The 15,323-nt window shown below is 44.0% G+C and overlaps 1 protein-coding gene across 1 annotated transcript in view; it reads left to right on the top strand.

The window, feature by feature from the left end:
- The window catches only part of LOC122816753 (lysosomal alpha-glucosidase-like), a gene marked incomplete in the record, with an annotated part of 907,240 nt that overhangs the window by 318,619 nt on the left and 573,298 nt on the right, over positions 1 to 15,323 (top strand). Inside the window, 1 exon segment of the mRNA XM_044089759.1 lies at positions 410 to 561. Within this exon segment, the coding sequence (XP_043945694.1) occupies positions 410 to 561 (152 nt within the window).

Below are 15,323 nucleotides of genomic sequence, written 5' to 3'. Positions count from 1 at the left end.
TGGTTTGTATATATATATATATATATATATATATATATATATATATATATATATATATATATATATAATAAGATTTGAACATTGTATGGGCAGGGGTTGTAAGGATGAATTGTTAAGAGTAAGGCAGGAAATAACTTGTTTATTTTATTTTTCACATTTTGTAGTTAACCCTAACTACTATACTGACACCGTTTCTAATGCAGTGTTTTTCTACAGCTTTGCTTACTTAGATGGTACATAATGTAGCTTTAACTGTTATTTTATGTTAAGAATAATTTGCTATATGCTTATAATATGCGTCTTAACTTAGTGTGGTAAGCAGGTAGAAAAATGCAAGTGTCTGCTTATGAGAAATACACACTGCATTCCCTTTCATTCTTGTCTTACTGACAAATGTTTTATTTTTTAGGAACACTCAACTTTAACATGTTTGGAATTCCACTGGTAGGAGCTGATATTTGTGGATTTTCTGAAAGTACTACAGAAGAACTCTGTCTTCGATGGATGCAGCTAGGAGCCTTCTACCCATTTTCTCGAAATCACAACTCCATCCAAGAAAAGGTTGTTTCACTACTCAGTAACTGCAACAAACTTTCATTTCTCAGGCATGGTTAGAGTGAAAAGATAAACAGCAAAGTGTCACTGCTGAGTTATTTTATTTAATCACTAAATACACTAGAAAAAGGTTTGTCCTAGTGTAGTTTGAGGTGAAAATCCTTTTTGATGAAAACAGCTTTTAAATGTTTTATTTAAAAAATGCAATGCTAAAAATGATGTGCATATTTAAGGATTATGCTTCTTGCTGGGCTTAAGTTATATTAGTGTTGTGTTTCATAGAGTCAAATACCAGGAAATGAGTGCTAGACCGTAGCAGTTGTTCTAATATAATAGTGATATACTTATGCTCATTATTAGGAAAGACAATTGGATTATGTATGCTGTGCATTGGGAACATTTAGTTCCCTGTTTCTTGGCAATTAGGCTGCTGAAGTTTTACAACCAGTGTTAAAACTTTTTATTTATTTACATTTTCTTGACCACATTAGTCCCACTAGGCCAATGGCCTCTTTTCAAAGAAAACCTGAGGTGATATTCAAACTGACAAGTGAAAATTTAGCCAGGGTACTGAGGAACTTTCCCCATTCTTTTCTTATGTGGGGAAGCTATTGAATGCGACACTTAACGGTTTCCAGTCTGAGTGCAGAGGTGGCTTGGAGAAACTGGAAGAAGGTATGGGTTTGAGCAAAAATGTTAAAGAATTAGATGTTAGATTCACAGCTTAATGGTAAATCACATAGTTTGGATGGGGAAAGAGATGAATGTGGTTGAAAATCATAGCATCGAGTTAAAGGCAGGTGAATCTTTTGATACTTGTCTATTATCGCAACCACATTTTCGCTCTAATGCTGGTTGCTTCTCCTTGTGTCAACTGGGACCAATGAAGTATGAAAAAACCTCAGAGACATGTTTTCTGTAATGTGTTCTGGTTTTCAGGAAGGTTTCTCACTGAAACGGCTGAAGAAATAAGGTTTGAGAAACAGGTTTCCCCATTTACTGCCACCATCTCATGATATCAATTAAGCATGTCCCCCATTCCATTTAAAACGCGTTCCTTTTTCACAGCCTTTGCCCTGAGAACAGAATGCAATCAGAAAAGAGAAGCAAAGCAGTACCCTATCTAACTTCTTACAAAGTAATCTGGAAGGGTAGACTGTTAAAATACTCTTTTGTGGGATCTTGGTGGTGGGTTTGTAAAAACGATTAAGGGTTTTCAAATGTGAGAATTTGTGCCTAGCGTGCTTGAAAGCAGCTAATCCATTGGAAATGTGTGTGTGTGTGTGTGTGTCTAAACATCGTACGCTATAACTTGCCCACACTCCTTTCCGGCCAACGTATGTATATACCCGCAGCCACTGTGATGATCACTGAATTCAATGCTTGACATCTTTCAAGCATGCTAGCCGCAAATCCTCAAATTTGAACCCTTAAACATTTTACAAACCCACCACCAACTTCCCAGAAGAGTTTTTAACAGTCTACCCTTCCTGATTACACTCCCTTTTTGTTTGAATAAAAGACAGGAAAGTCCAGCATGTCAGAAAATGTGGCTGCGATAATACGCAAGTACCAAAATTAGTAATAAATGGCTGATTAAGTGAAGAAATAGTTTTAAGAGGTGGCATAAGTCAGGGATGTCCAACAACTAATATTTTCTGCTTTAATTATGAAAGTAGTTGTGAATGTAATATATTTATTTATTTATTTATTTAAATTTGTTGACCGGGAGTGTCCGACTGGACGTGGGTCCATTTTCAGTGGAGGCCCGGGGAGAAAAGCTCCACAGTAAAATAAACGGACAGTAGTTACATTGGATTACATAACAATTAACAATTTAACATAGAAATTACTTACAACATATTTACAGATGAAGAACATAGTACATTAGTAGACAACTAGAATCTTTATCTGTGAAGTACATAACAGGCATTAACAAATGTAACAATGAGAAGTTCCTGCTGTATAATAAGTACTAGGCTTATGAACATCTGAGCTTGCTATAATCAAGGTAGTTAGTGGAGTGGAAAGAAAGGTAGTAGTTTGATAGGGTGGATGATATTAGAGTGGGAGTTGCAAGGGCATAGCCAGCATGTTTTTAGGTGCGCTTTTAGTAAAGTTTTGAAGTGGGTGCATGATGGTACGGAGGTAATTGTGGGTGGGAGTGAGTTCCATAATTTGGCTATGGCGCAAGAGAATAGTGCTTCACCAGCAGAGTTATTGGCTTTAGTGATCTGCAAGTGATTTTTGTTGCTGGATCTTAGTGGTCTGGTGGTGCGATAGGGTTGGAGTAGATTCTGGAGGGATGGGACATTTAGTGGATGGTTTACTAGTTTGTGGGCGAGTGAGAGTTGATACCACTGAAGGAGGTGAGGGAGTTCAAGCCAGCCCAGTTCAGCAACTGAGAGACAGTGGTGACTATGGTAGGATGCCCCTGTGGCGAATTTGACGATTTTGTTGTAGTAGGTCTCTAGCTTGTTTAGATCACATTGCCTTAGGTTGGTATATATTGGAGAGGCATAAAGTAGGGTGGATATAAGGTGGGAATTTGCTATTGAAATCTTTGCTGCTTTGGTGAGAAATTGTTTATTTCTGTATAATGCTCCTAGATGTCCTTCAAGGATGCATCTGCAGTCCTTACAAATGGGTTGTCCTGTCGTCAGGCAGCCCTTCGGTCGGCCGGATTCCAAAGTCTGGGTCTGGCCTCGGCTGGTGTCGCACTTCACCCGACGTCATAGCGGCAGTTCTTCGGGTATAAAGGCATCAGCCGACGCCATTTTCCTCAGTCTTTCTTGCCGCGTGGCGCCCGAAGCAGAAGCTGTTCGCAAGTGCCGGTCGGTCAGAACCAGAGATTACTACTACAAGTACCGAAGACTTCTAAAAAGCTAAGTACCCGTTGGGGACTCTTTCTTGCCTCAGCCGATGTCAGAAAAAGTGAATAACTGTTTAAATTGTGGGAAACAAATACCTCATAAAGATTTCCACTCTTACTGCTTACCTTGCTTAGGCCCAGACCACGACGTAGCAGCTTGTCTAGCCTGTGCTTCTTTCAACCGACGTACGCTTAGACGTCGGTCTGAATTTGCTGAAGAGTTTTTCGGCTCCGCTTTTGCTTACATTATGCCGTCGGATCCTCCGACTACGCAAATTTCTAAAAAACGCAAGGAAAAGGACCGACACTCGCGGTCCGCGGTTTCGGCCGAAACCGCGGTTAAGCCAACCGCGAGTGTCTCGGTTTCGGCTGAAACCGAGTCCACGGTTCTTCCTTCGGCCGAAAGCTTGCCACTTACCGAGGCCTCATCCAGCTTGGCTGAATCTGCTACTGAAATCCCACCTGCTCCTGCAGGTTCACAGGATTTATCAGATACTATCCCTTTGGATATTTCTACCCCTGCACGTGGAGCTGCTAGGCCTCCTGCATCCATGTCGATTAAGGCCTTTGCCAGGGCTAAAGCAGCAAAAACTACCAAAACTGTGCCTGCTAAGACCCCCTCTCACAGGCCCAGTTCTAGTTCACAAATGCTTAGTCTAGCAGAGGATCTCATTTCTTTGATCCGGGGATCCCAACCTCATCCAGACAGGGCCTCTCACCCACCTCCAGGGAAGAGGACTAGAGTAGAGCCCCCTGAGCCAGTTTCTTCAGATGGCTCCTCTGATGAATCAGATAATTCAGATCCAGAGGCACCTTTTTCTCCTTATGAGGACTCCGATGCAGAAGAGTCCATTCCTTCTGCCTCTCCGCCTGAGGAATTTTCTTTTGGGGAAACCTTGCATGCTATGAGGGAACAATTTCAATGGCAGGGCCAGGATTTCTCAGACTCTAGGAAAAGGCTTAGAACCTTTCTGCATTTGCCACAGCATAGGCCTTTAGCCATTCCTCCAGTACTTACTGTTGTGGATGATGCTTTTAATGATGCTTGTACTGCTCCTGATTCTCTTCCTCCGGCCCCTGCTAAGCCCGATAGGTACTACAGGGTCCCGGACACACATTATCATTTGTATAAGGCCCCTTTTGCAGATCCCGAAACTATCTCCCAGGGACCCAAGGCTGTAGCAGCTACCTCTACCAAAAACCCCCTTCCCGTCTGAAAGGGAATCTAGGGCCTTAGAAAGATGGGGTAAAAAAGTTTACACTTCTGCTACTCTTTCAGCTAGGGACTTGAACTGTCAATTCCACATGATTCAGTATCAGGAATTTATGTTAGACCAGTTAACTAAAAAACTGTCCTCGGATGAACCATTAGACAAAAAATCTGTACAGGAAATGGTGCGTAACATTCAGCAGGTCAGTAATCATTCCTTAAAATGCGGCTATGATGCACTGGAGGCTTCCTTTAGATCAGCCATGACTGGCACAGTGATCAGAAGACATGCATGGTTAAAAGAACAGGCCTTACCAGACCATGTTAAATCAAAGCTCCTAGATGCTCCCATGGATAAGCTCAATTTGTTTGGCTCCCCTGCACAGCAGGTGCTGAAGAAGGTTGAAGAGAAAGCAAAATCTGTCCAGACAGTCAAGGATTTCTTGCAGGTCCAGCCTCCAAGGTTTAGCAGGAACTGGCCTTCCAAGAATTGGTCCTTTCCAGACACCTCCAGAGCTCCGTGAGGCAGGAATAGACGCTCAAGAGGCAGGGGTCAATCCAGAGGTGCCTACAGGGGACGTCAGTGGCAGGCTAACAACCAGCGAGGTACAGCCACAGATCCAGCCACCACCGCTGCCACAGGACAATCACAGTGACTTGGCTCTGGCACCGCCGACCAGGGAACAACTAGAGACACCCTTAGGCGGAAAGCTAGCCTTATTTTCAGTAAACTGGCATTACATCACAGGAGACAAATGGATTTTACAGACAATAGACCAAGGTTACAGGTTTCACTTCCATACTCTACCAAGGAAGAGAGGAATGCCAAACCTACCTCCAAATCAGAAGACAGAAGCTCTAGAACAAATAACTCACTTACTAAGGATGAGAGCTGTAGAAAGGGTACCATCTATGGAACAAGGACAAGGATTTTACTCCAGACTTTTCCTGGTACCAAGAAAAGAAAACCAATGGAGGCCTATTCTTGACCTGTCCGCTTTAAACACATACCTCATTGTTCCAAAATTCAAAATGCTGACCCTACAGCAGCTTCTTCCCATGCTGGGCAAGGAGTCTTGGCTGGTAACTCTAGATCTCAAGGAGGCATACCTGCACGTCCCCATACGACCAAATTGCAGAAGATACCTCAGATTTCTTGCAGGATCAGAGCATTATCAATTCTCAGCATTGCCCTTTGGCTTATCTACTGCCCAGAGTATTCACGAAATGCCTGGCATCAGTAATTGCTCATTGCAGGCTTCAGGGAATTCAAATTTACCATTACCTGGACGACTGCCTGTTACAAGCGGACAACAAAAACAAATTAACAAAAGATTTGCAAAGGGTCATTCATCTACTACAAGCCCTGGGATACACAGTCAATATAAAAAAGTCAAGGCTGATACCATCCCAAAGGATAACCTTCTTGGGTGCAGATCTGGACACATCAAAACAAATGGCATTCCTGACAGTGGAAAAACAGGAGCAACTCCCTTTCTACTTCATGGCATTAACAAAGCAGAACCAGCTAACAGCAAGAAAGGTCCTGCAAGCTCTCGGCTACATGGCATCCTGCATAATATTGATTCCACATGCCAGACTACATATGAGAAAGTTACAGTGGTACCTAAGGAGTTTATGGTCTCAGCACAAGCACTGCCTAGAAACCCAAATTCCGATAATTCCATGCCTGAAGCAAGAATTCCAATGGCGGGCTCAGGCCTGTCAAACAAACAAGGGACTGCCCTTCCACAGCACTCAACCAAGCCAGACCATCACAACAGACGCTTCAGACCTCGGTTGGGGGGCACACATGCTGGACAAGTGCATACAAGGCTTATGGACTCAAGACCAGCTGCACCTACACATAAATCAAAAGGAAATGCTGGCAGTAAAACTGGCAATTCAGGCATTCAGAGCATTTCTTTGACAGGGCCAACTGCTGATAAGGACGGACAACACCACAGTTATGTGGTACATCAACAAACAGGGAGGCACACATTCATACCCTCTATGCCGGATGGCAATGGACCTATGGAACGTGGCCCTGAGCTTCAACATTCAGTTACAAGCAATTTTTGTGCCAGGAAAAGAAAATATACTAGCAGACATCCTAAGCAGAACTGCCACGGATGCCCACGAATGGATGCTGCATCCGGACATCTTCAAGACCATTACAAGGAAATGGGGACTACCAGAAATAGACTTGTTTGCATCCCCACACAATCACCAACTGAAAAAATTCTGCACAAGGACGTACCACCCACTTGCTTGGAAAGTGGACTCCCTATCTTTCAGTTGGAAAAACCTGACAGCATATGCATTCCCACCTCTTCCTTTGATGCACAAGGTGCTATTGAAGATCAAAGAAGACCGTCCAAGGATCATCCTGATAGCTCCAGACTGGCCAAGGCAGCATTGGTACCCATTACTGAGGAGTATGTCTCGGGAACAAATATGGCCTCTGCCCCTAGTTCCCTTGCTATTAACACAGAACAACTTCAAAACCCTGCATCCAAACCTGAAAACACTGCAGCTGGCTGCCTGGAACATTGCATAAGACCAAATAACCCAGATTTATCTCAAAGGGTTAAAGACATTATCTTGGAGGCTCGCAGACCCTCAACAAGAAAAAATTATTCAGCAAAATGGAAAAGATATCTCATTTGGAGTACAGCAAAAGGAGATAATGTGTCACTGGTAAACATAGCTAACATCCTGGAATACTTGGCAGAGCTCTTCCACAATGGCCTGTCCTATTCCTCCATTAAGATTCATGCATCAGCCATTTCAGCAGAATACAACTTGGATCCTCCAGTCTTCTCACATCCTCTGCTCAGGCAGTTTCTGAGAGGAATTAAAAATGTAAAACCATCTAGGAAGCCACCATTGCCAGCATGGGACTTGAACTTTGTGCTAGAGAAGTTGACACTACCTCCTTTCGAACCAGCAGCAACAGCAGAATTACAATACTTATCATGGAAAACTGCTTTTCTGCTTGCAATCACTTCAGCAAGAAGGGTATCTGAGCTACAGGCATTAATGGCAGTACAGCCCTTCCTGATCTTCCATCAAGATAGAGTGTCCATGAGAACTAATCCTACTTTTATGCCAAAGGTGGTCTCCAGGGTATCTTTTTAAATCAAGCTATCCACCTACCTACATTCTTCCCCAACCCACAGAACAGGGGAGAAAGGCTGTTGCATACCTTGGATGTACATAGACAATTACGTTACTACCTGGACAGGACCAAGAGCAACAGAAAAACTGACCAGCTACTGGTAGCATATGCAACAGGAATGGAAGGAAAAGCAATTTCAAAACAGACAATCTCTAAGTGGATAGGAAATTGCATTAGATTTTGTTACTCCTACCATGGGAAGAAAACTCCAGAAAACATCAGGCCTCACTCTACAAGGGCTACAGCCACTACCACAGCTTTTTTACGAGGAGTGGCTACCAAAGACATTTTAGAGGCTGCTACTTGGAGCTCCGTGCATACATTTGCCAAGCATTATAATTTACCTTTATACTCCAGATCCCGAGCAGGTTTTGCCACTGCTGTTTTGCAAGGGATCTTAACTACACCATAATCATATTTCTCCTCCTCCCCCAGTTTGGCTATGGTATTCTACCCATTTGTAAGGACTGCAGATGCATCCTTGAAGGACATAGTACAGTTTTGTACCTACCATAAATGTAGATTTCCGATAGGCATGCATCTGCAGTCAGGATTACCCACCCTCCTTCCCCTCTGTGATACTCCTAGGGTATTTGCCCATCTTGTAGCTAGCTGGGGGAATCTATTCTGGTGTATTTGTTGTATATATGTACATACATGCTTATTTTTTGTTTGCTCTCTACTATTTGGAACCATTTGCATTTATCCAAATTTAGCCTTCCTAGAGGGCACCTGGCATCTGGGGCAAGAAACACTGAGGAAAATGGCGTCGGCTGATGCCTTTATACCCGAAGAACTGCCGCTATGACGTCGGGTGAAGTGCGACACCAGCAGAGGCCAGACCCAGACTTTGGAATCCGGCCGACCGAAGGGCTGCCTGACGACAGGACAACCCATTTGTAAGGACTGCAGATGCATGCCTATCGGACATCTACATTTATGGTAGGTACAAAACTGTACTTTTTTTTGTGGACTTTTTTTATGGTCATGGATATGTGAATGTCAAATTTTAGTTTGTCTATTTCCACTCCTAGCAATTTGGTGTGTTCAGTTGGGTATATAGTGGTGTTGTCTTTTGCTGTGTTGTTACCAAAACCAAAAAGAGATGTTAGCTGTTAAGCACGCTCTGACAACTTTTAGACCCCTACTCTCCCCGTGGCCTCTAGTGATCAAAACAGACAACATCACGGTGATGTGGTACATCAGCAAGCAGTGGAGGGACTCATTTTATCCTCTGCACAGGCTCGCCATGACCCTTTGGCACACGGCCTCAGCCATGCAACTACACCTATTAGCACAATTCCTCCCAGGCTCTGTAAACTCTCTGGCAGATAACCTAAGCAGAAACCTGCTAGACCCACATGAGTGGCAGCTAGACCACAGAACCTTTACCCTTTTAATCCAGAAGTGGGGCACCCCGAAGGTCGACCTCTTTGCCTCCCACTCGAATCATCAACTCGGCAAATTCTGCACAAGGGAACCTCACAGCCAGGCCTGGAAAGTGGATGCTCTATCCTTCCAGTGGGTAAACCTCTCAGTCTATGCATTTCCCCCTCTACCACTTATTTCAAGGTTACTGCTCAAAATAAGGGAGGAAAAACTGAGGACAATCCTGATTGCCCCAGACTTGCCATGAGAGCACTGGAACCCACTGCTGCGCAGCCTGTCACCCCTGCCACCATGGCACCTACCTCAGATCCCAACACTCCTGCCCTAGAGGAATGGAGAATTCATGCATCCCCAGTTGCAGACCCTCAGTCTTGCAGCCTGACTTATTCCCTGACCTCTCCTCAAGCTGCCAGTCTAAGCAAACAAGTTGTGGATGTTATATGTGAGGTCAGACGCCCCAGCACTAGAAGGTCTTATGCTGACAAGTGGAAAAGGTTTTGCACCTGTATCCACGCTAATGGAACAAGAATGGTACAGCCCTCCGTACCTCTCATCCTGGATTACCTGGCAGACCTACTACACAAGGGTCTATCCATCTCTGCTCATGTCAGCACAGAGCCAGCTCTTTTCTTGCACCCTCTCATCAAACAGTTCCTAAGAGGGGTTAACAACTTGAGGCCACCCAGATGAGCTCCTACCCCAGCTTGGAACCTAAACTTTGTGTTGGAAAAGCTCACCCTGGCCCCTTGGAACATGCAGAGTTCAAATTTCTCTCTTGGAAGATAGCCTTGCTTCTGGCCATCACTTCAGCTAGAAGAGTATCAGAGCTACAAGCACTTATGGCTGTAAAACCATCCATCATTTTCCATGCTGACAAGGTTATCCCTCAGGACTAACCCATCCTTCATGCCAAAAGTGATGTCCATTGTGGCTCTCAACCAATCCATTCATTTGCCCACCTTTTTCCCTAACCCACAAAACAACCGGGAAGGGATTCTGCACTCTGTCTAATTGTGCACAGCCCAGATTCTACCTAGACAAGACTAAATCTTTTAGAAAAACTTATCAATTAGTAGTCAGCTTCGCTGCAGGAGCAGAGAGCAAGACCATAGTCAAACAAACAATTTCCAAATGGATAGCACATTGCATCCATTTCTGCTACAAACAGCACAGAAAACCTCCCCCCACGGGGGTCGGGACACATTCCACCAGAGCAACCTCCCCCTCTGCAGCTTTCCTGAGAGGCATCCCCACTAGGGACATCCTGGAGGCTGCAACATGGACATCTGTTCATACCTTCAAAAGCATTACCACCTGCCTATCTTCTCCAAATCTAGGGCAGGCTTTGCCACTGCAGTCTTGCAGGACATCCTAGCCAGCCCCCAGTCTTCTTGACTGCCTCCACCCTTTTCTTCAGCTTTGGGAAAAAACCCAAATGTGATTACTGCAACAGTGAAACACAAATAACATAGTAAAGTTGCGTACACCTACCATAAATGTAGATGTTCAAGTGTATTCACTGTTGCAGTCCTGGTTTCCCTCCCTCCATCCCCTTCTCTCTCTCTCTCTCTCTCCTTACAAGGAATTTTTGGTATTTACTTTCTACTGGTGGTGTTCTTCCACCATGACCTAGCTCCTTATTGGTGGCTCCTGACAGGGCAAGAAAAACTGATGTAATGGTGTCAGCTGCCTGTTTTTATACCACTGATGACCTGACGTCAGTCCTGGAGCGAGAGCAACCAACACAGAAATACTAAGCCTCTGGTGTTCTGACTGACTGAGGGCTACCCTAGCAGGGATAACCCAAATGTGATGACTGCAACAGTGAATACACGCGAACATCTACATCTATGGTAAGTGTACTTTCCTTTAGCCAGGTGATATGAGAGTAATGCAATGGCTGCAGAGTAATGCAATGGCTGCTAACTTCCCAATGGTCTATCCTTCATCACCCAGTGTCATACCAAATCTTTTATCAACAGTTGCAAAGTGGACCTTATTTGGTGGCTGCATTCTGAACAGATTCTTGACAGTCGTCCCTCTGTTTTTCCAGAGCCCATGGTTATTGTGACCACAAACACCTCCCAGATGGGGTGGGTGGACCATTATCTGGGCAAGATGGTCCAAGGCACTTGGTCCCCACTACAGGCCAACTTGCTCATCTGTGTCTTGGAGATAAGAGCAGCGCTTCTTGCATTGCAAGCCTTTCAGACAGCTCTTCCTCAGGGGAATATTGTAATTCAAACTTCAGATAATTCAGGTATTTCTACAGCCTTTCCAGTTGTTACAGATGTCTTGAGAGGTACATGTATGGGGCACTGTATTCTGTAATGGGTCTAATGAGGGATGAGTACAGTGGGACAATGATCTCCTTTTTTTCTGGATGAAAAGACCTTGGTGATGAAGTGTGCCACATTGAAGGATTTCCTGACTGTTGTGGCGATGTGGTTATTGAAGGTGAGACCATTGTCCACCTGTGTCCCTAAGTCTCTTATCACACTTCCGGTGTTTAGTGTACTGCCACCTATGTAGTAATTCACGGGTACATGTTTTTTCCCCAAAGGGGATAACTATACATTTCTTGGCATTGAGCTTGAGCCCATGGCTCTGGCACTAAGCATCTGTTTCTGTAAGGCCCTTTTGTAGAGTATCAACGTCATTTGGGGATTCAGTAATGGCTCCCAGTTTGCAGTCATCTGCAAACTTTGTTAGCCAGAGTCCCTTAGTGTTGGCCTGTACTTCAGAAAAATTAGATGCCAAACAAGAGAGGTCCCAAGACTGAACCCTGAGGTACTCCACTTGTCACGAGCTGGATTTGAAGTCAGTTACTTTTACAGTGTGGGTTCTGTAAGTAAGCCAGTTGGCAACCCATTGAGTGACGTAGGGATTAATGCCCAGCTTAGTAAATTTATCTATGATTCCAGAGTGGGGGATGGTGTCAAATGCCTTTCCGAGGTCCATATAGGCTGTGTGGACTGCCTTACCCTCATCTACGGCTCTGGAGACTGATTCGAAGAAGTCAGTCAAGTTCAGGAGACGAGATCTGCCCTTCATGAACCCAAACTGGGTGGGGTCCAGTGTTTTAAGGTTGCCAATGTCTTTATTTATAAGTTCCATGATAATACGTTCCATGGCCTTGCAGATCAGGCTCGTCAGACTGATGGGGCGGTAGTTCCTGGGGTCCAAGGTGGATCCCCCCTTGTGGAGTGGGATAACTGTAGCTGTGCGCCACTCAGTGGGCATGAAGCCTGAGGTGAGGGTATGATTAAACATGACACTTAGGTGAGTTGCCAGTTTATTTTGTAGTTCATGTAGTACACAGCACAGGATTTCATCTGGTCCCATGGATGCCGTTTTCTTAGCTTTGGAGCGTGTGTTTTTTAACTTGTGTGGCTGTTATTACTGGAATTTGGCAATCGTCTGGTATTGAGATGGGCCATTTAGGGGGTGAGAGGGGGGTGAAGTTGGCACTGAATCGATCTGCCAGGATATTGGCAATATCCTTGGGATCAGTATATTTAATACCATTCTGTTGTAGCTCAGAGCAGATCGGAACATTGCCATTTAGATTCTTGACATAGGTATAGAATGCCTTGTGGTTGTCTTTGGAATCTTTGGCAATTGTATTTTAGTAACTAGCTTTGGAGGATTTTATGAGGGATCTCAGCTTCTTACTGAGGCTGGTAAGGGAGTTTTTTGCATCCTGGGATTTTCCTCTTTTCTGCAACAGTTTCTTCCTTTTGTTGTAGTTTGTTTATGGCAGGGGACCACCAAATTGGCTTCCTTTTTTTGGAGGAGATCATCTTGGTTCTATTTGGGATGGCACGATTCATGCATGAGTGGATGTGCCCATACAGTGCCTTAGTGTAGGGACTCAGCAGTCGAACTTTCAGTTCCCGTGTGCATGGGTGTCCTGAAGTTTGTAACTTCTGACTTGAGTAGCATGAAGTTGGCTTTGGTGAAGTTTTTTATGGAGGTTTCCTTACTGGGGGGTGGGGGTGGGATGTGGATGTTAAGGGTGATAACTTATGGTGTGACCTGACCAATGAGGGGGTGACCATAGGTGTGGAGCATCGATTTCCCATGTTGGTAATGACCAGGTCTAGGATATTGGACCCCTGGTGGGACTATGGATTAGTTGATGCAGGGCATTGGAATTTATGAATTCCAAGAAACATTGGGCAAAGTTGTTGGTACACGAGTAGTTTTCCCAGTTAATGGCAGGGTAGTTGAAATCACCCAGTATTAGGGTGTTTGGTTGTATATTAATATTTTCCAGTATGTTTAGAAAGGTGTAGTGAGAATCTTGGGGCATGGTGGGGGATCTGTAGCAAGCTACAATTTGGATTGCAGGCTTACCTAGCGTTAGTTGCATCTGGAGAATTTCAGATGCATTGTGTTGGGCAACTAACCTGGTGGTGTGAATATCCTTGGTGAATATGGACACTCCTCCACCTTTAGTGTTTCGATCCTGGTTTGGTGGCCGAAAAGTGTGGTAAGAGTTGTAGCCTGGTATTGCAGGGATGCTCTTTGGAGCCTCATAAACCTTCCACTAGAAAACTGTATTCAAGTAAGTGCAAGAGATTTACAATTTGGGCCCATGAAAAACAAATTGACCCTTTCTCTGCTTCAGCTGAGCATGTTTTAGATTTCTTAGCATCTCTGTTCTGTGCTGTAGCTTCTCCATCCACCATCAAACTGCAGTTGGCAGTTGTCTGCAATTTCTAATTGTTACAATGGTTTAGAAGAATGTTATTTAAGCTGTCACAGGCTTTGTAAATTGTTCTTGAGGGGGGGGGGGCTCTCTTGTTAAACCCCCAGTATAAAGATCCTACTCCTCCTTAGAACTTGAATTTAGTACTACAGGTGGTAATACATTTTCCTTTTTGAACCCATTGAGGAATGTGATCTGAAGTTTCTATCTTGGAAGACCCACTTTTTTTTGGTAGCCATTACTTCAGCCAGAAGATTTTCAGAAATCCAGGCATCATCATCTGAACCTCCTTACCTAGTCTTTCACAAGGATAGGGTATCTTTACGAATAAACCCCTCCTTTCTGCCCAAGGTGGCGTCAGAGACGGATATCAACCAGACTATTAATTTAATTTACTAGCCTTCTTCACTAATCATTCTATCAAAGGGGAATGCACTCTTTGTTTGCTAGTAGTCCACAGACAGTTACGTTTTTATCTTCACAGAACAAAAACAATGACAATCAAGTCAACTGTTTCTTTTTTTCTACTGCAAAACTGGGCAAAGTAGTCAGCAAGAGTATCCCCCTGTAAGTGGCTGAAAGACTGTATTTCTTTCATTTTATGATGAAAACAAGTTAACCTTGCCTAAACCTATCAAAGCATATTCTGCAATGACTGTAGCCATTTCAGTGGTCTTCCAGTCTAAAACTTCAAAGGATGACATATGTGCAGCAGCTCCTTGGGCTTGTCCCCATACCTTTATTACTCATTACAGACTTGACCTGGTCTCGAGAAGACTATCATCTTTTGGCTCGATGGTGCTCTGGAATATCCTTCTGTGAGTCAACCCAAGTTTTTAGGTAGCTGAGGACTCTGTCCCATCTGTCAAGGATAAAATGAAGATTGACAACATCAGTCTTCATTTATCCTTGACCCCCCACCCCCACCCATCCCCCATCCTCAAAAGGTTCTTGGTGGAATGGATCACATGAGACTGAACTGTTGTGCTACCGAAATACACTGGACAAGGATTCCATCTGGCTTACTTCCAGTATGTGTATATATTGATGTGTACGTGTTTTCAAATGTTCACAAATGTTCTGCAAACTCTATCTGAGGTAATTGAGAGAGAGGGATTCTGGGTAGAGGTGAAGCTCGAGAGTTTTTGGCTGTCACGAGCTGTAGTAATGGCAGTGTCTGTTCAGAGTTCTGAACCGAACCCATCTGTCAAGGATAAATGAAAATTGACAACACAGATGGAACATTATGGTAAATACGTGACTTCTTTTTTTCCAAATATTAGAAATTTTTATGTACAAGCAGGAGCTTCAGCAAATGATAGGAGAATAGAATCCAAAGCTGAAGGCACATAGGATGAAGATGACTACAGAGAAGACGGTTGTCAGGATAGCAAAGGGTGAG

Source organism: Protopterus annectens, chromosome 12.part0, assembly GCF_019279795.1.
Source record: "Protopterus annectens isolate FY-2018-M chromosome 12.part0, PAN1.0, whole genome shotgun sequence".
Taxonomy (NCBI): domain Eukaryota; kingdom Metazoa; phylum Chordata; order Ceratodontiformes; family Protopteridae; genus Protopterus; species Protopterus annectens.
The sequence above is the reverse complement of the archived record's forward strand: the minus strand, read 5'-3'. Positions and strand labels throughout refer to the sequence as shown.